We start from the raw sequence: 26660 nt of genomic DNA on the forward strand, positions 1-26660 counted from the left end.
TGGATCTTTTGACCCAAATCGACGTTTTGACTTTTATTAAATCATCCTTAGGATTCCAAAGCTAGGGTTCCATGGTTAAATATAACTAGGAAACCTGTTATTCGACAACTTTTGGGCTTCCAAATGCCTGGATAATACACTCATTCAAATTGTAATCACTTTTAGAGCAGTTGAATGTTAGTCGAATGCTTTGAATAAGACTTTACGCTACTGGAACAACAAATTACAGTCCTAGCAGGACTGATATATATACTGAAGGGTTGTAGAGCCGAACATAAGCGCTTCCAACTGCTTGAAATAAGACTTTATAGTACTCTCATTCATTTGTAAGCAACGTTGGAGCAGTTTAGAGTCAGTCCAATGTTTTGAATAAGACTTTACACTACTGAAATAACAAATTACGGTCCCAGAAGGATTAAGGCATATTTTTGGACTAGGGAAGACTGGGTCAATTGAACCATTTGGTACAAATATTTTTATTCTGGCTAGATAAATACTATAATATGATCAAAAAATAGGTAACATATAGCTGGGAACTTGACATACTTGACCTAGTAGTTAAATTTGACTATAGATAAGCGAAAAAAAATATGCAAATAAAAATAAGTGGTGGAGCATAATGTTTCAAACGACCCCGATCAAGGGTCAATTGAAACACATTAAGGGGATAGTTAAATAAAAAACACATTTCTGTTTATTTTCTTTTATTATTCAAAAAAGACTCAAAATCATATAGAAACTGTAAAAAATGCCTCATAACAACAACAAAAAAATAACAGAAGCTAATATTCTGCTTATGAGGAGGACCATTAAACAGAAACGTAGGAACATAAAATAAAACTTTTAAAAGTTAAAAAACAACAACTGGTGGTTCTTATAATATAGATGTGTAACACTTAACTTTTAATTTTTGGTCAGTCACTTTGGCAATTATGGCAAACATAATATGTGAGCTCTTGTGGTGTGCATGCTTCATGCGACCACATTTTGCAGTTAGTAGTACATCGGATCCACTGTTCACCTGGCTTACTTTTATTAAATGCTTCAACACACACCAAAAAAAAACATTCACTTTCGTCGTTGGTAGAATTTTCAGATGACTTCTTTCTGGTTCTCACGGGTGCTTTTTTTGGGATTTTCTTTGGACCCTTCTTTTCGGTTTCCAGATTCCGTTTGACCTTTTGTGTTTTCTTATTAGCTTCTCTCTCTATTTCCTCCTTTTCCGGTGTATCGATGTACACGGTTGGCTTCCTCTTTTTCTTTCCTCTTGCGTTTACTTTTCTTGGTGAAGTTTTTCCGAAAGGCCTAACAACATCTGGTGAAAACATGTTATTTTGGGTGTTTTCGGATATTTTACAATTTTTTAGGCCCCGAGAAGTTGATGGCGTTGGGTTTTGAAACTCATCTTCTAAGGTTGGTACAGTCAGATTGTTTCCTGAATTTGAACTAGGATGATCATTTGGAGGTTCGTTTGAAGGCAACCTATTGGTAACAGACGTAGATGAGGTAGGATTATCAAATGTATCTTCCAAAGTAGGATCTGTCAGATTCAGATTGTTGCCTGGATCTAAAGCAGGTGAAACTGAAGGTTCGATTGGAGGCAACCTATCTGATGTGAGAAAAGATGGCGAGAAATCTGTCTCGGTAAAAATATCTCTGTTAAAAGGATATATCCCTGTACACTTAAATCCGGCTTGGATATTGCTTTGTGTAAGAGCTAAGGACAATGATGTTGCGACAATTCCGGGTAAATCATATATAGACATCGGTTTACCAGGGTGACTACGAATCCAATCATCACAAGCAGAGTTTATTGCTTTCTTAAAAGGACCGAAAACTGTTCTAGCGAGGGGCTGACATTTATGCGAGCAGTGGGGTGGGAAAGAAAGTATTACTATTCCATGAGTTTTACAATAGTCTAGATCTTCTATACTAATATGGGATGTGTGGTTATCCAGTGTGAGTAGAACCTTATGAGCTTGTGAAGAATTTCTGTGCTTTTGAAAGTGTTTTAAGAACAAGACGAACTCTTTTTCTTGCATCTATCCTGACCCGTTTCCAGCCCCAATACACCCTGGTGGACTATCACGAATAAAATGATCCTGAAACCGCAGTCGAGGAAAAATAAACATGGGCGGAATCGAATAATTGCCTAGTGCGTTTATTGCCACCGTAACTGTTACGAGTGTACCACGTTCTTGTGAGGTAATTGCACCCACTTGTTTTATGCCTGTTTTTGCTACAATTCGATTTGGTTTCTGGACTGTTATCACACCAGTTTCGTCTACGTTGTAAATATCCTTTGCTTCAAATTTGTCTCGATCCAAAACTTTGGCAAGATTATTAAAAAATACAGAAACATTTGCACAATTGAAGCTGGTTTCTTGTGGTGCTCTTATTGATAAGTCACGGTGTCTTGACATAAAACCGGAACCCCAGTTCTCCTGCCATGCCGTTTTTAATTCAAGTGTCCGGTTTATCTATATCATATTTAATGGTTAATTCTAACGCAAGTCTCCGAATATCTTTGGTTGACAGACCTTGATAAATGTCTGCAGCTTTTTTTATATACTTTACCATTTCGGTTTTTTGAAGTTCATTAAAAACTTTATTTGCAGGTTTATAGCCCATTGCAACAGGTGGTTGACCTTCAGTATTCCCCGCAGCTTCTTTCTTTCGCTTGTATCTCAACAAAGACACATGAGAGATCCCAAATTGGTCGGCAGCTAAGCGTAGAGAACTTCCATTTTTGAGCTCTGCATATGCAGATTCATATAAAGATATATCTCGACTTGAACGTTTTCGAGACTCTTTTACGGGGCATCTGACATGAAATGAACTAATTAATTTACTAGATTAATGTTTTAACTAATGAAAGCTGACAAACAAACTAAACACACTACAGACTCAATTACAATTTATTTCATTTTAGAAATGAACGGCGGGGTCAGTTGAAACGTTACAAACGTCCCCGTTACAACTGACCCCAAACGACTTTTTTAAATAAATGACACCTTATTTACTACAAACAAAATGAATTTCAAATTTAAACCAAAGTAAAATAAAGCTAAGTTAATGGCCTAAGTAATGAAAACTGACAAACTAACCAAATACACATACAGACTCATTTACACATGCATAAGAAATATAGCAAATACTTACTTTGGATACGTGAAAACACAAAATCTTGCACTATAGGTACGTATACTTTGTTTAATGGCCCGCGGCGTATTGCCAGAAAATGGTTGTCGATATTATGGTCTATATTACGCGCGCAATTTGTTTCTATCTTGTAGCGGAAGAAAGTTTTGATTACTGTTACAATTGACCCCAGTCTCCCCTACTCAGATGGCTGAAATAACTCCTTAAATGACTCTTATTGATTTTTAAGCATTATCAGCTTATTCGACGCACTTAACAACTTTCAAATGCTTGGAACAAGACTCTATAACTCTCTCATTCATTTGTAGCCAACTTTAGAGCAGTTCAGAATCAGTTTAATACCAATTTAGTATTTACACTACTAGAATAATAAATTATAGTCCCAGCAGGTTTGACTATGACTTGAAATAAGACTTTATATTACTGGGACAACTAGTTATAATCCTAGCAGGTTGGAGGTATATTCTGAAGGCTTGTAGACCACTCAAAAATCCTGGAATAAGTATTGAAATGACTCTTTGATTTTTAAACATGTTCAGCTTCCAAATGCCTGGAATAACTCTTATAACTGTATACTGCTTATTCTTTACCCTCATTCATTTGTAATCAACTTTAGAGCAGTTCAGAGTTAGTGGAATGGATAATTTCAAAAATGCTGGTCAAGCTTTAAAAAGTTTTTTTTTTTTTTAAATTGTTATATTTCAAGAACCGAAAAGAAAATTACAAATTAAACCTAATCTTTGAGACACATTGTATTTTTTACAGCTATAAAAACCTAGATTTAGTATCCCTGAGGATGATTAATATAAGTCCAAAAGCAGGTTTATGTTTTATTTATCTTAGGCGCATGAAGATAATTTATTCATATAAAACCTAATTTTGAAGCGTAATTTCCTCGGCAATTTCAAAATTCCAAAAAAAAACGAATTTTGAATTTTTGTGAAACAAATATTTATTTTTATTTTGTAATTCTTTCCATTAAATTTCTAATCGTTTCTTTTATTAAGGCTAATAAGCCAAAAGCAAAAGAATTTATTAATGACTGAGTCTAAGACAATTTAAAATTGTCTTTTTCAGGATTTTAAATAATAAATCTTTCTAGATGGTCAATATTACTTGAATAGGAGTTTTTCATACTAGAATTTAATTTTTTATTGTTATTTCAAGATGTTTGAACTCTCCTCTTACTTTTTCTTCTATTCTTTTGCCTTAGCTTCTATTTTTTAAAGCTACCACAACTCTTAATATTGTGAAAAAAATACTTTCCATAAATAAAAATTTAAGAATTAAAAAAATAATATTGATGATAAATGAACATAAACAAATATATTAACATAAAATTAGAATGAAATTGCCAAGTTTAAATTATTTCTAAGCTCATCATCTAACAATGTAAAAAAAAAAATTAAAATTATAAAATTATGATGAAGCATTATCATCAGCCACTCGAGATGCTTGATAATACAGAAGTAAATTTTAAGAAAATCGGTAATAGTAAAAACATTAAATTTAAATAATATGCAATAAATAAATGAATGGGTAATTATGAATAACAAATAGTTTTTTTTAACATAAAGATTAACGAAATGTTGCGTTTGCAGTCATAGACAATAAATAAGGGAGGATGCTCGATGCTCAAACTGGTGATTATTGCTAGAAAGAGTAAAAAATGAATTGAAGAGGAAAATTCATTTTCAAATGAGAAGCTTGGAATAAAAATTTTAAAAATTCTAGTCTAAAAATAAAAAACTTTTCTATATAAAGTAATAGTTTCACCCTATAAGGTTTTTAACGCTCACCAGTAATTATTATAGAAAAATTTACGCACTGTATAGCACAAGATCATACAGCAAAACCAGTTATCAAAGAAAAAAAAACTGTACGAAGGCCCAAATGATTATAACTAAATTTAAACAATAAATAACCATATATTAAATTTTTAAGTAGAGGTTTTGGTCATAACGCACAAAATTTTAGAAGTTTTTGTTTTTAAAATATATGTAATATTGTTAAGATCAACGTAGTAGTGTAAGTAGAGGCGAGGAACTTATACCAAAAAGGAATATTGTAATGTTTAAAGGTAGTTTATTACTATTTCTGTTAGATTGAAAGAATATTTTGTTTAGTTGTAAGTAAGCGTTTTATTTTCAACAATTTGTAGTCCAAGAGTTTTAGTATTTGTGGCACCCACTGTCTCTGCAATATTATCTTCGATATAGAACTACGTTGTATTTTAAAAGAGGAAAAATTGTGACAATAAATTGTGTTAAAATGGGTTGTCTCTCACACGTTGATGTTTCATTTACTTTAATGATTGGGCTCACACGACTTTATATATAATGTCATATTAATTTGTCAAAAATGGCTGTGCACACACTTTTTTATTTTTAGGACTAAGTAACGTGTTTTCTAATGTTAATAATGTGACACTGGTTAATTTTGTACTTCCGATTCACAATCGTTTTATTAATTTTATAAAGGGTCTTAGTACATTGCCATTTTTAACAATTCGAGAAAAAATCAATATTATTATGTTTAAAATTTAATATTCTTAAATATATTCATAATTAAAAATTTGCTGCACCAGAATATTTCATTGGTAGGCACCGCATTGAAATTAAAAAAAAAATAATATATATTGTTTTAGGCTTAAATTAACCTACAATAACACAAATTAACATCTGAAGGGCCACTGATTGTTGTTTTTCATTCATATTTTTAATAAAAAAAAAGAATCAATGGGCCAATTAAAAGTTATTTAAGAATTTCTAAATTCATTTTTTTATTTTAATATTTCTCCACCATTCTGTAATGTAAGTACCTATTAACCTAGAAAAATAACTAGCGTTAAGAATAGACTCTTTAGACGAAATGGGTGCAAAAAAAAACCTAGAGATACGGCTTGCTAGGTCAGTTTAGGTCAGCTCGACTATATAAGTTCAGATTTTCGTTATTATTTCAGTGATTGCGCCCCTTTCTCATATATTCCTAATACTATATTATCCAAACAATTTTCAGTAACAATAAGAAGGCATCTAACACTTAACAACAAAATATATTATGTATCTTACACTATATAAAAGAGTACAATAAATGCCTTCTGGATGTATTATTTTCAATTTCTTATTTATTTCGGTCGATCAGTGTACAGCAACGTGCGTAATTCTTTCAAAAAAAAAAAAAAACCATAACACATTGTACATGTAATGCCTTGTAGTGGCGTCTCATGCCAATTTTTTTTTGGGCGTCCAGGTCCAAAAATCGCGTAATAGGAAATTAAAAAGGGCCACACCCCCCTTTATACACCGCCAATGCGGGTGACTTATTGCTCACTTACAAGATATTCTAAATAATAAGAGAAGTTGTATTGTATTATACTATGGGGATGGTCACGGAAATAACTGAATATCTTATTATGGTAAAACATGAATTTTTCTGTTATCTATATTTGTTTTTATGACTGTGTAGGTTTTTAGTTGATACACAGAATTGTGTTGGTGAATTTTGCCTTACGAGAGTTCTCAGTTGTTCAGCGACCATCCTAGTCATTCCAATTATTTAATTATATTATTATTAATTATTATTATTATTATTATTAAAGATGAAATAAGGACTACGTATTGCGTAGATATATACTGTTTGGCGTTTTTATTTGAATAAAAAACTGTAAAACCGAACATGTGTTTGTTTTATTGTCATAACCTCTTCAGACCCAAGAGTCTATTACATGAAATTTACAAAAACACATTGCATTATCCTTGTAGGTAGTATGGTAATAAAACAATTTTCAATTTTTTTTGTTTTACTTTTTCATATTTTTGGAAAAAAATACGTATCATAATAAATGATACGTTGGGATTATATCAATACAAAATACAAATAAAAGTCGAACTCATTAATTGAGTTATTTCATAACTAATATAATATTATAAATATTATATAGTTATAATATTATAAATATTATAACTATAATATAATAAATATATATTATAAATATTATATTAGTTATGAAATAACTTAAAATAATTTCTGTCAACGCTACAACACAGAAAAATATTGCAAGAGGTGCATTTTGCAAATGTAAATTTTCCACAGCCAGGTTTTCGACATTTAGATCGTGATTTTTGCTGGTTCTTCATGAAAGTAGATAAATGCTTATTTCCTTTTTTTCTGTCTCTCTTGTCTGGTACGGGCTCAACTTTTCTTTGCTTGCGAGAAGTTGGTAATTCATCTTCTTCTTCCTCAATATTATTATTTTTGCTTTCATTAGCAGAATGAATTAACGATTTACCCAGTGAGAGTTTAAAATCAAGATAATCCATAATATCCTTCTTTGCATGATTTAAAGACATAGCATTCTCTCGGTATTCTAACCAGCTAGCAGCAATTGAAAAATCAAAAAAGTGATAAATGGTTCGAATCGTCCATTTGTCTGTTCGAGCACGTATAGGATACTTTCCAATCACTCTATCCAGTAGATCTACCCCTCCCATTTTTAAATTGTATTCATTTACTATTGCAGGCTAATTTATTGTTATCTATTTATTTTCGGTTTTGGACCAACGTGAACATGTTCCTAGTGGCTCAACGCCAGTAGATGATGAAGCAAAAGGTACAGGTTTCGAATCAAACCACTTTACTAAATTGACGTTGGAATCTTGTTTAAAATACAAAATTTGACCGTAAATTGTTTAATCGATACGGGTGCAGAATGTAGTTTGCTTTCGGATAAAATTGCTCATAAATTGCACTGTCATTTGGAACCAACTTTTATAATGTTAACAGGTATAGGAGGCAATTCAACTCCAAGTTGTCAAAGGTGTAGTTTACTAGTTGAAAGGGAAGGGACAGCATTTGAAATAAATTTTTATGTTGTTGAAAGTTCGGTTATGAAATTAGACGCAATTTTGGGTAGGGAATTTATTTAATCACAAGGGAATAAAAAATTGCACTGATTCATGTAGGTCTAGAATTTATCTGGATTACTCAAATAAAACAGAGTCTAAAATGATTCAGAACGTAACAATTTCTCCCGAGAAAATTCAAACATCGCTAAATGGACATGATTTCAACACATTGTTAGAACTTTTATTAAAATATAATGATTTCATTACTGTTGGCAATTCCGTGAGGGCAATAACAACCGGTGAAATGGAAATCAAATTAAAAAGCGATAAAATAATTCATTATTTTACGACTTTGGACATGGCAGCAGGATTTCACCAAATCCCTATAGCTGAAAACTCTATTTATAAAACAGCTTTTGTCACGCCTGATGGGCATTTTGAATACTTGCGTTCACCCTTTGGTCATTCGAACTTCCCTGCAGTGTTTCAACGAGCGATTTGTAAAGCTCTGGGTAAGCTTAAAGATACCGATGCCTTGGTATATATGGATGACGTCATTATACCATCAAAAACCATTCAGGTAGGTTTGGAAAAACTCGATCGAGTCCTAGCCTCCCTCACTTCGGCAGGGTTTAGCTTAAATATTGTTAAATGTAAATTCTTCGAAAAACAAATTCTCCATCTTGGTTATGAAATTTCCGAAGATGGTGTAAGGCCTGACGAAGGAAAATTAAAAGCATTATTTAATGCGCCCGACCCAAAAAATGTAAAACAGGTTTGCCAATTTAAGGGTCTTGCCGGGTACTTCCGGAAGTACATTCCTGAATTTTCAACGCGCACAGCTTGTATCACAAACCTTACAAAAAAAGGAGTCGATTTTGTGTGGGGAACGGATCAAGAAATTGCAAAAAATTACGTTTGTGCTTTTCTGTCTCAACGACCTCTTTTGGCGATTTTTGACCCTACTTTAGACACGGAACTTCATACAGACGCGAGTTCTCTGGGATTTGGGGCAATACTCTTTCAAAAAATAGATAATAAACTGAAAGTAATATCTTATTTTTCAAAACGAGCTACAAAAGAAGAAAGTAACTATCACTCGTACGAGCTCGAGACTCTTGCTGTCTATTATGCAGTGAAACATTACCGCGTTTACTTATACGGAATCACATTTAAACTTATCACCGACTGTAACTCAAAAAAAAAGAAAGATTTGTTGCCCAGAGTCGCGAGGTGGTGGTTCTACTTGCAATCGTTTGACTTTAATATCGAGTATCGAAAAGGCAAATACATTCCACACGTATATTATTTTAGCCGAACCCCACCGCAACCATCCGAAAAGATCGATTGTGTCACGCCCGTGAATGTTCTTACAACTGATAACTTGCTTAAAATTAACCAAAAGCGTGATCCCGAAACTAAGGATATTAAATCAAAATTACTTGAAGGTAAGCTAACTCACGACTATTTTTGCCAAAACGAGGTTCTTTTTCGAAAAATTAACCCGGGCCAAAACCCACCAATTTACAGGGCTTTTGTTCCCAAGGGAAGTAGACTGGGGTTGTTAAAAATTTTTCACGACGAACAGTCACACGTTGGACCGGATAAAACTTTTGCAAAACTAAACCACTATTTTTGGTTTCCGCGAATGGCACGATTCGTCAAAAAATATTGTGACCACTGTCTTAAATGCATAGCAAGTAAAAAACACACTGGGCGAAAACAGGGACTATTACACCCTTTTTAAAAAAAATCCAATTTCTTTTCACACAGTGCATTGCGATTGTGTGGGACCATTCCCTTTAACACCAGAGGGTTATAAACAAGTCCTTCTTTTAATAGATGCATTCACAAAATATTTATTTTTAATCCCGTTAAAAACTCTTTCTGGTCCTGAGACTAGTAAAAACCTAGAAATTTATTTAAACATATTCGGGAATACTAAACGGTTGATAAGCGATAGGGGCAGCGCCGTAGCTACAATGGTTCCACGGGTTCGGTGGAACCAGGCCCGCCACTCTTAAGGGCCCGTAGCCACCTAATAAACATAATAATAAATAAATAAACAAAGGATGTAAATTTAAACTAAAACTCAATAATATATTGTGAACTTACATAATCTGACAAACCACATAAAAAACATAAAAATCCAAGACTCAGCTATTAATTTTTACATCGATGTGCCTATCCGCAGCCGAAGCAAATCTTTTCTAGCTTTTAGCCTTTAGCACAGATTTAAATAACGCTAGCGTTATTTAAATCTGTCAGTTACAATGTAGAACAGTTAGTTTACAACAAATATCTACTAACTTCAATACTTTGGATACAGAAGTTCTATTAAATTCTAGTGACACAGTAATATACCAAATGGCTGAAAATATTCGTGAAATATATCAAGATGATATATCAGATATACTTTCTAATCAATTATTAGCATTTCGAACATGTTTTTCTGAAAAACTTAAAAATATTAGGCCAGTTAAAGATTTGCTTAAATTTATCCTGGTTGACAATTATTCGTCTAGTAGTAGCTTTACTGAAATAATAACATTATGCTTCTTATATCTGACAATTCCTTCCAACAAAACGGTTGCATCGGCAGAACGATCGTTCTCAAAATTAAAATTAATCAAAAATTTAAGGAATTCGATGAATCAAAATCGATTATCTTCTTTGGCAATGCTGTCCATTGAAAATAAAGTTGCTCGCTCTATAGATTTAAAGGAAATTATTAAATCATTTGCGACTGCTAAATCTCAAAAAGTAACTTTTTAATGGGTGTATTTCTTCTATATTAACTTTGTATTTGTATCCTTTTGTAAATGTTTTTTATAATTATGTACATATGTTTTCAATATTTTTCCGTAACTACTGTTATTTTTATTAATATTATTTTATTAATATATGCTTATTATTTGACTTACTGTATTTTTGTCTTAATATTAATTTCATAAAAGTTTAGTTAACATGTAATGAATGCCTTTTAATTTTTTCTTTCCTTAAGCCCTCGATTTAGGGAGAGACGAAGGTTAGTATCTCTTTAGGGGCCCGCGGATATAGTCTCGAACCCAGGCCCGTTATTTTGTTGCTACGGCGCTGGATAGGGGAACTAATTTTACCGACCAACAAGTAAAAGAGTTACTCTCAAAATTAAACATTACCCAACATTTAATTGCTAAAAGCGCCGCCCGCGGAAATGGGCAGTTAGAACGATACGTCTCAACAGTTCTAGATCTGCTCCGCGTAGAAGTAAATAAGTCAGAATGTGCAAGCGTTCTCCCTAAGTTGCAACTAACCCTTAATACCACTGTCCAAAAGACCACGGGATTTTCCCCACTCTATTTGTTAACGGGGCAACTTATGGATACCAGGGATATTCAAAATTTAACAGAAAGTTTAAAACCAGTGACAACTACTGATCGAAATTTAATTAATGATCGTAAAACCGCTTACGAACGCTCTCTTCGTTGCGGTTTAGAGTCAAAAGAGCGATTTGACAAAAGACGAAAAACAACAAAAAATTTTAAAGTAGGAGATATAGTTTTCCATCCGTCTGGAAATTCGCACCTATTCAAACTGGATCCTAGGTACGAAGGTCCATTCGAAATCATACAGTTGTTGCCTATATAATGACCGGGTAGAAATTAAAAATTTAGCCACTAATTGCAAAAGAACTGTTTCTGCTGAAATGATGCGGGTATGGCCAGGTGAATTTGAAGAGGAAAATATTTAAAATCATTGTTTATTTATGTTTCTTTTTTTTTACTTTCTTTTGTTGATATTATAAAAATTTTGTGTGTTATATCTAGAGATATGAATAGTTGTTGATTACGTTGTAGTTATTATTCAGTATTTGGTAATTTGCTAAACGATAACCGTGTGAGCTTTAATATTAGTTAGTTATTTGTAAGTTATAGTAAAGCTCAATTTAAAAAAAAAAGACTACACTCAATATTGATAATAGTGATAATAGTTTGTTTGAAAGACTTGCTCTTTGCATCAAGGTGATGGGGCCTTGAGTGTTGAAACGACGTGCTCTTTGCCTTGGTGAATGATTGGTATTTTATCGGTATTAGTATTTCTTGCTAGGTATTTGTTGAAAGACGTGCTCTTTGCGACAAGGTCATTAGGACTTGATCGTTGAAATGATGTGCTCTTTGCAATAATGAGTGATGTCTTGTCAAAAGGTCCAAGACCTGCTCTTTGCGTTTAGATCATGAGTATCTAAACGTTGAAATGACGCGCTCTTTGTATTATTATGTGATTAAAATTGTATTTTCTAGTACGGGCTAAAATGTAAAATTCGGGAACGAATTTAGTATTAGGATTGGCCGTGTGAGCTTTTTATTAAATTATCAAGTCCGGACCGCCAGACCATGGTGAGTCAGGTAAAATATTTCATTTAATCCTTTTGGAATTGTAAGCAAAAACGCTCGAAATAGCGATATTAATAATGGTAGGTATCGGGTGATGTTTTTAGTGATAGGCAGTCTTGTATGAAACACGACGAAGATTAAACGTATTATAAGTTATTAAGTGTTTGATTTCTTCAAAAAGGCAGTAATTTCTTACATATATGTAACCTCTTTTTAAAACCGTTGTGTAAACCCAGGCCAAAGCGTTTTTGCTCTAATTCGCATTACCCGCTAATTCGCAACTATGTCACGTGCTTAGTAATACTGTCGCAAAATTTAAAGAATTATAAAATAACCAAACATAACCCGATAAACTAGTCAACTTTTCAACTAATAAACTAACTAGTCAGCTTAACCAATTTTTTTTTTAATTCCTAGGTAAATTATTTAAGGTAAGCTGTTTAAAATTAAGGTGGAATAAACATTTCCTGTCATGTAAACAGTAGCCAAACTGAATTACCTCTAAATCAGTTTAGCCGCTAACGTGGTTTAGTTTCCCATACAAACTTAGTACAAATACAAAAATAATACAATTTTTTTTTTGCTATAAGGTATATCACAGATACGTTCGCCACGTTATCCAGGAGCACCAGAAACGGTGGGTTGCCTACAATCACCCATAAAAGTTGTCACTAAGCATTAACCAAACAATCTACTATTTACAAAGAAGAGCGTTGACCGCTAGCTATTGATAACCTAACCACAAAACATTTTAAAAATTCAAAACAAACAAGCATGTCTTTTACAAATTTCGAAATAATTGCTGGAACTTACGAGGAATACTTAGTCGGATATATTTTTTCATCACAAGTAATTCTTTTACATTCCTTAAATAATTAAATACCCATACTTAAATACCTTGCTTTATTTTAGGACAATTCCTTGGTTCAAAGTTTCGCCTCTCATGACCACAGCAGCAGCATAAGATGCTTGGCAACAAGCGACTTTTATTTGGCTTCTGGTGCCGCAGATGATCGTATAATTATTTACGATCTTAGAGCAAGAAAAGAGCATTGTATGCTTACCCACCATAACAGTACAGTAACTTCTTTAGCATTTACCGATAATCATTCTCATGTCATATCGGCAAGTCAGGATGGAGCAATGGGTATTGTCAGAGTGGGCAACTGGCAAGTGGAGAAGCTCTGGGATCAAGCTCATAAAGAAGGAGGAGAGGTTTTAGATATTGCTGTGCATTCTAGTGGAAAATTAGCATTGACATTAAGTAAAGATGCTAAAATACACACTTGGAATCTTGTCAAGGGGAGAGAGGCTTATGTTATTAATTTAAAAACTAAATGCAAGGATCCCAAAAATGTGGAAAGGATAATTTTTGCACCAGGTGATGTTAGATTTGTTATTTATGGGGGAAAGTTTACTGAAGTATGGAGCATTGCCATTGGAGGGGCTGTTTCAGTTATTGAACATGATGAGAGGGTAACAGCATGTGCTTGGTTGGATGATAAAACTTTATTTGCGGGTTATGAAAGTGGAAAAATTTCTGTAGTTGATGTGGAAAGTGGAAAGAAGACTGTTAAGGATGGGCATAATGGTAAGTGATGTGAAACCAACTATTTATTTATTTTTTTGACATATAGAAACATTTTTTTCAAATTCTTTAAAGAGACGCAAGTTCAAGTTCCCCCAAAGATATAATAGGATACTTAAAATTCTCAGTTTGTGACTGAGAATTTGGTTCTAAAGAAATTAAGTTATAAAATTGTTGTAAACTCAGTGCTTATGAATATCATCTCTTATGATGAAATAAAAAGACATAAAAATCATTTTGAAAGTTTTAATATAAATAATGTACAAAATAAAAATGATTTAGGTTTGTTAAAACAAAATTAATATATAATAAAGAATTTTAGTTATCATTCATATAGTTAACTCGGTCCTCTCCATTGCTTCGAAATAATCTATTCCAAAAAAGTAATTTTTGGTTAGGAATGATGGACAAGTTGGGCAGAATCCCGACAACTCAGTTTGCAATGCTGTAACTTTTCGGGTCTTGGGTGAAAAAAAATTTTTTAGAAGAAATGAAGTTTTTTAAAATCTAGTTCCTGAAAGCATTTTTTGTAAATATGAGAGTGGTTCCTCTTCTTGCTTCTATTTAAACAAAAATATGGACTCTGCTGACATATAGGTATGTCTAAGCTCAAAGTATTTAATACTTATTTTTTGAGTGGTGGTGTAATGTGTATTAATTATATATCTGAGATAACTTATTTTGACTGCTGCAATTTTGTGCCCACTTACATTAAATATTTTCTTTATCTTAAATATGTTGTAGCATCTAATTTTGTCTTTTTCACATCCAGCAATGGCTTCTGCTGGACAGATATTTCCATCCTTTCTCTTATTTTCTTTAGTTAAACTACCAAGAGGAACAAAGGATTGTTTAAAAGTTATAATATGAGGAGTTGCTTGGACATATCTATTCTAGGAAGCATGATGATGTTTTGCATATCAGTAAAATAGAATATACTATTTTTTATAAAAGGTAAAAAACACGAAATCTACAGCAACACAAATACATTAAATAAAATAACGAAGGTTACATGTTTTCTCTCGACTAGAGCATCATCAGACCTAAACAATAATTAAAATTATGTAACCCGAAAAAAGAAGAATTCAACAAAAACTTACCATAACATACACAAAATACCTGACATATAAGTAAACAAAGATTACAATAAAGTGGCACTATCTATGTACAAAGAACTCAACTAAACAATCAGATCACTTTATACATTTTAGAAATCTAACCATCATTTAAGAGTCTAGAACTACTTGAGGTTATTAAAAATTAGGTGGCCTTCAAAATCAAACCTTTCATTAACACAGGACAGATCTGGGCTTTTAAAAGCTTTACTAATCTCCATTGTCTCCAACAAGTCTAGTTTTCTACTTTTGTTGCATTGATGCAGTATTTTTATATTTTGGCTGTCAGGAAAATCATGTTTGGAGTCGAGAAGGTGATTAGCAAAAGCTGATCTGGTCACTGTGATTTCGGTATTTTTAGTGTTCACTAATCCTAGTAGAAATCTTGTTACCTATTGGTAACCTTAAAATATTTTAATTCCACAAAACAAAAACTATATCCCATGAACCCTAAAACACCTCTATTATATGGGTTGCCAAAAGTCCATAAAACTAGTATGCCAATTAGACCTGTGGTTTCCGTTGTTGACTCCCCTTGTTACCAGTTATCATCTTGGCTTAACAATGTTCTTAAAAATGTCTCAAACTTCAAAGCGCCATATTCTGTAACAAATTCAGTGAATTTTGCCAAAAGCATTCAGAATGTTCACGTTCCAGATACAGCCCAGCTTATATCGCTAGACGTGAAAAACTTATTTCCAAGCATTCCACCCGCTGATTGCCTGGACTTAGTCAAAGATCTTCTCAGGGGGAAACTTGATTCACTTTTGGTGGAAAATCTACTTTTGCTCCTTTCTACTGTGTTAGATCAAAATTTTTTCCAATTTAACAACCGTTTTTTCAAACAAAAAGAAGGACTAGCATTGGGCTCTTGTTGATTGCCATTTCTTAGTGAAGTATTTCACTAAGAAATATGTGGATGATAATTATGTGGATGATATATGTTTGATTTGGAATGGAAGTGAGGTAGAGCTTACAAATTTCCATAATTATGTCAACTCTCTTCACTCTAAAATTGAGTTCACAATCGAACGGGAACAGAACAACACCTTACCATTCTTAGATTTATTACTTAAGAGGGAAAGAAATATTTCGTAAACAAGCAACAACAGATAATATAATTCAACATCACTGTCCTCACATAAATTTGCTGCTTTCCATTCTTTATTTTACAGACTTTTTAACATCCCACTTTCTCGTGAAGCTTTTAAAAAAGAATTCCTTACCATTAAACAACTAGCAGTCAGTAACTTTTTCCCTCTTATACCTATATATAAAATGTATTTTCAGTATGTGAACAAGTATAAATCATCATTTAATTTTATCAGACAACAAACAAACTATATCAAAACTTTTAGATCGTTTACTTATTTTGGACCAATTTCGTCACAACTATCCCGTTTTTTTTCTCCCTTTGGCATAACCCCAGCTTTTAAAACCAATAATACTTTAAAAAGACATCTAATTAAAACTAAAGATAAACTACCCCCGCTATCTTCTCCAGGAGTTTATGAGATTAGGTGTAAAGAGTGCCCTGCAGTGTACGTCGGCCAGTCTGGTAGGAAGATTTCTATTAGGATTAGTGAACACAAGGCCCAATATAATAAATTTAAAAATACCGAAATCACAGTGACCAGATCAGCTTTTGCTCATCACCTTCTCGACTCCAAACATGATTTTCCTGACAGCCAAAATATAAAAATACTGCATCAATGCAACAAAAGTAAAAAACTAGACTTGTTGGAGACAACCTAGTTTTTAATAACCTCAAGTAGTTCTAGACTCTTAAATGATGGTTAGATTTCTAAAATGTATAAAGTGATTTGATTGTTTAGTTGAGTTCTTTGTACATAGATATTGCCACTTTATTGTAATCTTTGTTTACTTATATGTCAGGTGTTTTGTGTATGTTATGGTAAGTTTTTGTTGAATTCTCCTTTTTTCGGGTTACATAATTTTAATTATTGTTTAGGTCTGATGATGCTCTAGTCGAGCGAAACATGTAACCTTCGTTATTTTATTTAATGTATTTGTGATGCTGTAGATTTCGTGTTTTTTACCTTTTATAAAAGTGTATGACCAGCATCTTTGGGATAATGGATGAATTTTTTGAGTTAGAATATGCTATGTTTATTATTTATCAACACAATATTCCTCCATGAAGCATTCCACTTTTTTCCTGTATTCTAGGCATGGCTCAGCAATTAGAACAATCAGTATTTTGAGATGTGTTTTCTTTATTATGGCTAGAATCATGTAAATGATTTACATTCTTCATGGCCTAACTTAGTAAACAATATTTTCACCTTTTTAATTCCTGTTCTATAAGGTTTATATGATACTTTCATATTAGGATCTAAAATGTTTTTAAATCAGAATTCATACTGGTAATTGTTATGTCACTGGGCAAATATAAATTATTTGGCATATGTTCTCTTCCATACTGAAATACTAATAATCAATGTATCACCCTGTATCTCAAAAATTAACCATTTGAACATGCAGGGTGTTATAAAATTGGGTGCAAATATTTTAAGAGCATATTGTTGGAGTTAAAATAAAACTTTTTTTCCTATATACATGTATCCTAAAATGACTTCCCTCAGAATTACCGCCCGCGTAAAAACCATAAATTCTTCTGAAAATTTTGCATGTCCCCATTTGTTGCGTGCTCTTTTCATTTTCCATCCCAAAAGTGGTGTATATATAATTTTAAGGGATGGTTAAATTCAGAGTAAAAAACTTTTAAACTTTAAATGCATTTTATTTATTTGAGGAATTTTGATATAATTCTATAACAAAGAATGAAGTGTTTTAATGGATTTATGTTAACATTTAGTTACATTATGTGTAACCTTTAGATGTTTAATACTGTTTAGATAATTCGGAATTGTTAATTGACTTTGTGTAAGAGTTATATACTTTTTCTTACTAATAATTGAATTGTAAAACTCATTTTGATATTTACCACAGAGGTGTGGAAAATATTATCAAACTTAGGTCTAATGTCATCATGTTCCAGCAAAAGTTTATTATTAGTAGTAGTAGTACTGTATCAAAAGTCTTAACCGATTCCATAAACACCATTATCAGAGGTCTTAAATGTATGTTCTGGTTACAGGTAGAATTAAAGCAGCTCAATACTTTGAAGGATACATAGCAACAGGTTCCAGCACAGGAGAAATAAAAATTTGGACCAGAAAACTGAAGGAAATATGCAAGGTATCTACGGGATGCAGAATAACATGCATGATTATAGCAAAATGGTGTGGCAAGGTGAAAAAAGAAGAATCAGAAGAAGAGAATGTGCCTGAACAAGTGCCTAGGAGTAAACCTGTAAGGAGCAGAGTGGTTGTGGAAGTGGAGGATAGCTCAGAGGGAGAGAGGGAAGAGGTACACAAAAATATTAGTAAAAAGAGAAAGAAGAAGTCGCAAGCTATAGAAGAACCAAAAAAGAAAAAAGGGCAAAAATCGTCTGAGCGCCAGCAGAGTGGTGAGGATACAAATATTGTTAAGCCTAAAAAACAAAAAGTGAACCTACGTAAAGAACAATTAAAACTTAAGAAAAAGAAGAAAACAAAATTGCAAGAAAGTTAAGGTCTAAAATTAAAAATCCAACAGCATATTTACACACAAATATATTTTACCTATTATGAATATTGTTTGTATATAATAATAATAAATAGGACTAAAACTGACAAACTCAGTTGTATTATTTACACTATTTTTCATGAGCATTCTTTACACTGTGGTATCCAATAACTTAATAATGGCAAATCATGTTTTTGAACCCCTAAGCTTTTTAACAAATCTGTATTATTTTCATTTGGGGCCCTACAAATTACACATGCTATATTATACCAGTACATTATAAGACTTATTAGGTGGGGCTCCAGTGCAGCTTCGGGAAAATTTTCGTCTTGCAAAGCATTTTCAATGAGGGTTATTAGTGTTGGCAGCTTCTGGGGTAAAGTGAGGTCCCAAGTGATGTGGTTTGTGTGGGACAGATGGCAGGATGGTCCTGTTTTTGGGAGAGTAAATTTTTTTGGTAAAAACTGACAAAAATATGTTTCTATCTGGGGGTTTTCTGAGACTACTTTGATGCCGGTTAGATAGCAATAAGCTAACTTACGAAATATTTCCTGAAACATAGAGGGTAAAATTAAAAAGGTGAATAAAATTTGTTTTTACAACTGTCATACTTGAGGAAGAGTTTTATAAACTTTTCGTAGATTTAGTTTTAAATGATCTACGGGAAGTTCTGGTATTTTGCAAGGTTTCTCAACCACAGTCTCTGCACTAAGAATCCATGTAAACCATAAATGAATATGAGCAAAGACTGCTGGCTCACCTAGAAAGATAAATATTTTTAATTATTATATATTAGTTGAGCAGAAAAAGAACAATGTTTTACCGGAATGTTATTATGTTTATCCACGCATTGTAACAATAAATGTCAAGAGACTCGATAATGTGGGTCGTCCCAATTCGAAAGCATACAATAGCAACTTCCTATCAACTCTAAGAAACTAGATGTTTCAATGTATTTGAATACTAGCAAGCTGTCTTTAAATCTATAATAATGAGAATAGGGACCCAGACGACTGAAAAGTATTTATCTGAACCTTATTTTTTGGAAATATTCTTAAAAATCAGTTCCTTACAAATGTCTTTATTTTATTTTACTCAACCTTTCCATTTTGAGTGCAAAAGGATAGGATTCTTATGCATATATTATTAAATGTTAATAAGTAGTTTCATAATATTTATGGACCATTATTACTTTGGCATTAAATGCAAAGGGCGCAATTCAATTACCGTCATCTGGGGAGAATTCGGACATAATGCGTTTCTGCGCAAGAATATTCCTGGCGGTAATATTGTTTAGATTTTCACGCCAGTCGACGTTTAGACACGACTAAGTATGCATGTAGTTCATGTATTCACGGTGTAAAAACAATTCAACTTAAGGTGAGTATTCATCTTATGACTTCAAATATTTATGTTTTGCCTTTTCTCTATACCATAGAAATAAACTTCTGGTGGAAGAATTAGGAAATATTTGAATGTGCATTTTTTAACAATAGTTGAAAAGTATTATATAAACAACAATTTAGCATAAAAACATTGTGACTTTTGACCTTGGTTGTTTCGTTTAGGGGATTAACTTTAAAATTTGTCACTAGGTGGGGTGAATTCGGACAGCCATGCCACGTAAATATGTGAAAAAACTCGGTGTCCAGTTTATGAACTATACGCCAGAGACCTTGGAACGGGCCCTAGAGGATGCTCGACGGGGCAGAAGGTCTATTCGTGATGCTTCAGAAACCTATATGATTCCGAAATCAACCAGCGAAATAAGCTAAAAAATAAGCACAGTAAAAAACAAGGTGGGCAAACTGCACTCTCGGCAGAGGATGAAAGATTTTTGGCAGAGGGAATTCAAAAATTTGGTGAATGTGGCTTTACCCTCACACGATCTGATATACGACATGTTGTCAAGAGCTATTTGGATCGTAAGGGAATGAGGATAGCGAAGTTCCGAGATAATATGCCAGGGCAAGAGTGGTCTTATTGTTTTTTGAATCGAAAAAAGCGTCTAACTGAGCGACTCGCACAAAACATTAAACGTGTCAGAGCAAACGTGAATAGAGAAACTATTGTGGAATATTTTTCGAATTTGAGGGACACGTTGGAGGGAGTGCCAGATACGAACATCGTCAATTAGGATGAAACTAACATGAGTGATGACCCGGGTCGTGTGAAAGTGTTGTGTCGTAAAGGCTCAAAACGAGCGGAGAGAATAATGGATTCAAGTAAAAGCAGCATCTCTATCATGATGGCTATTTCTGCATCTGGCCAATTACTACCGCCTTACACAGTTTATAAAGCTACACATTTATATCCCACGTGGGTGGAAGGGGGAGTAGAAGGCGCTTTCTACAACCGTACAAAAAGCGGATGGTTCGACGGACCCACCTTTGAAGACCGGTTTGATAAGATTGCGTTGCCATATTTAAAAAATCTCCAAGGCCCAAAAATAAAAATAGGCGACAATCTGTCAAGCCATGTGTCTTTACTACATGTTCTTGAGGAATGTGAAAGATTTAATATAAGATTCGTTCTATTTCCGCCAAATTCCACGCACCTTCTTTAACCCTTAGACGTGGCATTTTTTTCCCCATTGAAGAAAAAATGGCGGGCTGCATTAACAGATTGGAAATTACAAAATAAGGGATTTATTCCTAAATCAGAGTTTCTGAGAGTTTTTAAAACTACATTAATTGCCATGGAACCTACAATGCAGCAGACCATCAAGTCGGGATTTCGAGCATGTGGAATCTTTCCCTTGAATCCGGAGATAGTGTTAAACAAAATTCCAGTTCCAAACGCTCAGGATGATGTTCCTGATGAATGGTCTGAAATGTTCGTTGGCTTACTTCAAGATAAACGATTTACTGAAGAACCGACGCGTAGAAGAGGCAAAAAGCTCAATGTGGCTCCCGGAAAAGCTATACAACAGAAGGATCTCCTCATCATCAGATTCATCATATGAACTAGATCTGTCAAATGAGGATGAAGCCGATGAACGATTTGATGGTGAAAGCGAAAAAGAAAATGAACTTGATGGAGAAAATAATCAAAGCGGAAATAATAACGAAGTCCAGGGTGCTTTTGAGGATCCAAAAGCCGCAATTATAACAACTGACACCTTTGTCCTAGTAAAATTGACCAACTTAAAGACAATAAAAAACTATGTCGCCTGTGTAAAGGAAGTTTTGGATCAAGATACATATATGGTTTATTTTCTGAGAAAGCATGAATCTTCCAAGATGGGAGATTATTATACTTACCCCCAAACTAAAGATGTAAGTGTCATTGAAAGACGTCAACTAACGCTTGTTCTCAGATCTGTAAAAGACGCACGAAGGGGCCGATACCAATTTAAATTTCCGGTTAATATAAGCACTTCTTAGAATAATATATTATTATAATAATTAAATAATATGTTTTTTTTATTTCTTGTGAGAATATTTTTCCAGTTAACAAAGGAGTTTGTTTTATTTATTTTGTGAACAAATGCTTATGAATATATCTTATGTTTCTCAATTATTGTGTTTTCCTCATATCCAAAAAAATATATTTTTTTCATCTAGAGACGTGGGAAAGTTTTTACTTTCAATTTTTGTGTCCGACTACACCCTAATGCATGTCAAAATTCGAATATAGGCAAAAAACAATAGGTGTCCAAATTCACCCCACACATAGGGGTGAATTCGGACACTATTTAGGTTAAAAAAAATATATTAAGAAATGAGAATATATTTTTTTTCTTGTGTGGAATGAATCGACAAAAGACATAAGAAATTTATTTATTTTTTTGAGATTTTTAAAAAAATAAATGTAGCTGCTATTTGGAAAAATACCGGAAAATCGTCCGAATTCACCCCAGATGACGGTACATATTAAAATACATGTGAATTGGACAAAACTTGTGTTTACTACAACTTAAAACTACATAATTGAAACAATAGGTCGTTTAATGGCTTTTGTTGTGTAAGCGGGAACTGAGAGGAGCAGCTCTATTTTAATATGTCACTTTTGTTTATTTTTATTCGTTTTAACTTTGTCTCAGGCACCAAACGTATAAGTCTTACAGAACCCCTTAATCGTACTCCTTGACATGCTCTATGTCCGAAACATGTTGGATTGATGGTTTTTTAAATAAATTTAGTAGAGGATGACTTGAATACATTTAGTTACCCTTTGAACTATTAACTCCACTGCAAGAATGGACTACTTCTTCAACTTCAAATATTGTTTCTTTATTTTTTTGTTATATTCATTGTGTTTAATATACATTTATTTACGATGTATCATATTTATTCAGAGAACATTGGCAATATGAATAGAGCTGTACATGGGAAAAAATTAAATTTATCACAAATATTTTTTATCATTTTATTAATACAAGTTTTCTATTATTTTATTTGATGAATCTTATATTGTTATTCGTTTGAGTGCCACCAATTTATTATCCACTAAATATTGTTAAAAAAGTTTGGTGTTAATAAAACACTATGTGAGGAAATACTTTCTTTACTTAAACTGTTACCTGTTAATTGGCCAAGAGACCTTCCAGTAGATATGGGAGAACCTTGAGCTTGCCGTACGGCCCTTTGTGGCCTGTGGGTTTGCTCAGCATTGTTTATTTTCACAGACTTTTCTTGCAGGTCTGTAGAAATCTGCTTTAAATGTTTTGTTATAAATGGCCAACAGTTAAGTAAGTGGATCTGCAAAATATATGATTTTTAAAAAAATTGATATATTGCTAATTGATTTTTAGTAAACCTTATCTCTTGTAAGCACCAAGATACAGTATTTTCTTTGAAAGCCTCTTGCTAGGGAATCTTGTATTGTGAAGCAATGACTTATAACATGGCCTCGTTCATTATCTCCAAAATACATTATACCCCCTTCTTGGTTAGTTTCCTATATATAGAAAAGACACAAGTAGTGTAATGAATTTAATGTTTAATTTGTTTATTTTTTTTTATAGTCAACGTATATAAGATTTGAAATACATATTAATAATATTATACTTGGCTCGGCTTAATCTAAAGAGTGAGGGGCTACAGCACCATTCCAAAATAATAGCACTAGCTGAAGACTTAAATTTATTTAAAAAAGTACCAACAAATCGAGATATATTGTAAATCTATTTACTGTAGAAGTTATTCCATTAATGCAACTATTTAGTAAATAGGTTTTTGTACTAAAGGGAATATGGACAAGCGCCTCAAGTCGTGTTCTATAAGAGTATACATGTAAAGAAAAATGGTACAGACATTCTGGAGCATATCTGGCAAACCTAACACATTGCTAAAGACTTTGCAATATATTTTGATAAATCCAAGCAGTTTTATTAGCTTTATTTATATAATGTTTAAAGTGTTGAGGGAAAGTAAAATTTGGATCTAAAAAAACATTCAAATTCTGTTTTAAGCACCAACTGATCCTGAGAGGAGGAAATCCGCCGAAAAATCTTCAAATGATTAGTGAAAAGCAAGAACTCGGATTCCAATAGGAAGGCAAGCCGAATGATAGGAGGGATCTTAAGTTATTGAAAATGGGTTGGACAAAAGAAACACCAATCTTATCCTACTGCTCTCTATCAGTCAAATAAGATTTAATCCAAAGTAAAAGTGACCTACTCATACCAAGATCTGAAATATGAGAGATAAGAATATTATGATTGACCTTATTGAAAGCTTTACTAAAGTCCGTGTATATCATGTGTTTCATTGCCGTCGCCAAAAGATTTAAAGTTATAGTTGCCAAAACCATACAAGGGATGTTTCCACTAAATGATTTCTAGGAAATCCATGTTGTTGATCCCCAATTATTTCTCGAACATATATTAGGAATTGCAGAAAGAGTACTAATAGGACGATAATTAGTTATGTCATTTTTATTTCCAGATTTAAATATAGTAATATATAATACCTTCCAGTCATCTGGAAAAGTTCCAGAAGTAAAGGACAGATTGAGAATATTAAAAAAGTGGATAGAAAAGGTAATGCTAGCACTCTTTTGTAAGCCTGTTTGGAATTCCATCAGGACCTGCTCCCTCCCAATTTTAGTAGTGCTGGAAGCATCTGGTTGATATGGTTAAATTTACATGAGATGTCAAAAACACCTAAGGCGTTATTCTTGTTAAATACTGATATAAAAAGTGGGTGCCAAGGAGGTTTGCAATAGTATCAGCCTTCAGGTTATGAAGGAACATTTCATTTGGAATAGTAGAAGCACCTTGATTGAACTGGAAAATTTTACAAACTTCTGAAAATATTGTTAGTGTTTTGTATTGCATTTTCAGCTCTCTCAATATAATGTGTGTAGCATTTCCTAGATAGTGAACAACATTCTGAGTACAGAGCACTGAAATTTGAGTAATCTGTATTTGATCTTGATTGTCTGAGCCTTCTGTGTGCTATTTTGTCCCAAATAACTAGACTTTTCAATTCTCCAGAAAACCATGGAGGGTAGTGTTTCTTAAGTGTGTTTTTTAGAGGCGCATACAGATTCAAACAATCATAAACAACAGAATAGAAGTGTGCAACAGTCTTATTTAACTTATCTTTATAGACAGCCAATAGTATGTAGAAAAATAGTTACTTTAAATACTTGTATGAATATGTTACTAGTAAGTTGTGGGGTTCCAAAAATCTTTTGATGTGTAAAGATAAGCTCTTTGGATTTTGAATGTTAATGATAATGTTGATTTGCATTTTAGATGCAAATTTTTGAATGGATAAGCTTATATTGTAATACATCATGAGTTTGATGTAATAAACTATATAACCTAAACTTTTCTTGAAAGTTCTATTGAGAACAGTAGCTATATAGAGAATACATAATGCATGTAACTATTAAAATTGTTCCAATTTAAGGTGCTATATACAGAGTTTATCAAAACTGTTTAAGAGCAAGATGTATATTTACAATTCCTTTTTTCTGTTGCGATTCAAATATCTTCTACTTTGTGAGGTTTCATGTGGTCAAAGAGATTTCAATGAAATGCAAATGTTGCAAAATCAGATATTATAGGTAAAATTTAAAATTGATTGATTTAAAAACAATATGGTGGAACTTTATTGTCTTGAAAAAATTACATATATTTCTGTACAGTGTAAATATACTCGTATGTTTAAAGTGACTATATAAACCCAAAATCTAATATAATAGTTGTCTTTTCTGAAAATATTTATGTACAATAATGACTCAACATGACATTTATCGAGATAATAATATTAGGACTAATGTAGGTTATCAAGTAGTAACAGGATTTATAATAGTTTACCAGAATTCATTAAACACATGGACTCAGTAGAAACATTCTCAGGAACACTTTTAAATTATTTGTTACACTAAATAGAAAACATATTTTTGTTCCTCATGTATTTGATTTTCTTTTTCTTTACATATTACATTTAATTAGATTAAGGTACACACTGTAAGGCTATGTCCTTAGTTTAAGTATATATCTAAAATACATAAAAATCTTTATTTTATAAATTTACCTCACAACTTAAAGTTCTAACTACTGCCTGCTTCAAAAGAAAGGCCAACTCCTGCTGCAAAGGCAAACGAGTGGTAACATAAGAGGCATTCTCATCTTTGCTTACTAAGACTTGTGTTGCATCTACCGACATGCAAGAGTCACATATGGGTATTGTATGGTTGTGGATTTGCTGTTTTGGAGGGCCGTCCTGAGACCTTTGAGTACTTAGTATAATACAAGGGCCATGAGTTTCACAGAAGTGGCCTAAAGCGACTATACCATCCATGTGTTTAAACTGAAGATCTTAAAAAGTAAAAGTATTATTTCTTAAAAAACTTTAATTTAATTAAAAAGAAAATATTGTTTGCAAATTGTAAACAATAAATATAAACAATGCACTGTTGCCAGATAAGATAAGGTAAATTGTAAAATGGCAATAGCGCGGAATACTATGCTCTCCACAAGTCTTGCTAGAAGTTAAAACAAATTGAAAACGCTCATATTTTT

The 26660-nt window shown here is 32.8% G+C and overlaps 2 protein-coding genes across 2 annotated transcripts; one reads left to right on the forward strand and one right to left on the reverse strand.

The window, feature by feature from the left end:
• Positions 1-12985: 12985 nt before the first annotated feature.
• LOC126739941 (p21-activated protein kinase-interacting protein 1-like) lies at positions 12986-18790 on the forward strand. Its single transcript, XM_050445772.1, has 3 exons — positions 12986-13234; positions 13298-13976; positions 18210-18790. The coding sequence occupies exons 1-3, from the start codon at positions 13160-13162 to the stop codon at positions 18683-18685; spliced, it is 1230 nt and encodes a 409-aa protein (XP_050301729.1). The 5' UTR covers positions 12986-13159; the 3' UTR covers positions 18686-18790.
• Positions 18791-19284: 494 nt separating this feature from the next.
• On the reverse strand, positions 19285-26571 carry LOC126739815 (folliculin). Its single transcript, XM_050445634.1, has 4 exons — positions 26173-26571; positions 23441-23581; positions 23205-23382; positions 19285-19439 (listed from the first exon to the last, which is right to left on the reverse strand). Exons 1-4 carry the CDS (start codon positions 26437-26439, stop codon positions 19285-19287), a joined length of 741 nt encoding a protein of 246 aa, XP_050301591.1. The 5' UTR covers positions 26440-26571.
• Between the last annotated feature and the right edge of the window lie 89 nt (positions 26572-26660).

Source organism: Anthonomus grandis, chromosome 8 (genome assembly GCF_022605725.1).
Source record: "Anthonomus grandis grandis chromosome 8, icAntGran1.3, whole genome shotgun sequence".
In the NCBI taxonomy this organism is placed as follows: domain Eukaryota; kingdom Metazoa; phylum Arthropoda; class Insecta; order Coleoptera; family Curculionidae; genus Anthonomus; species Anthonomus grandis.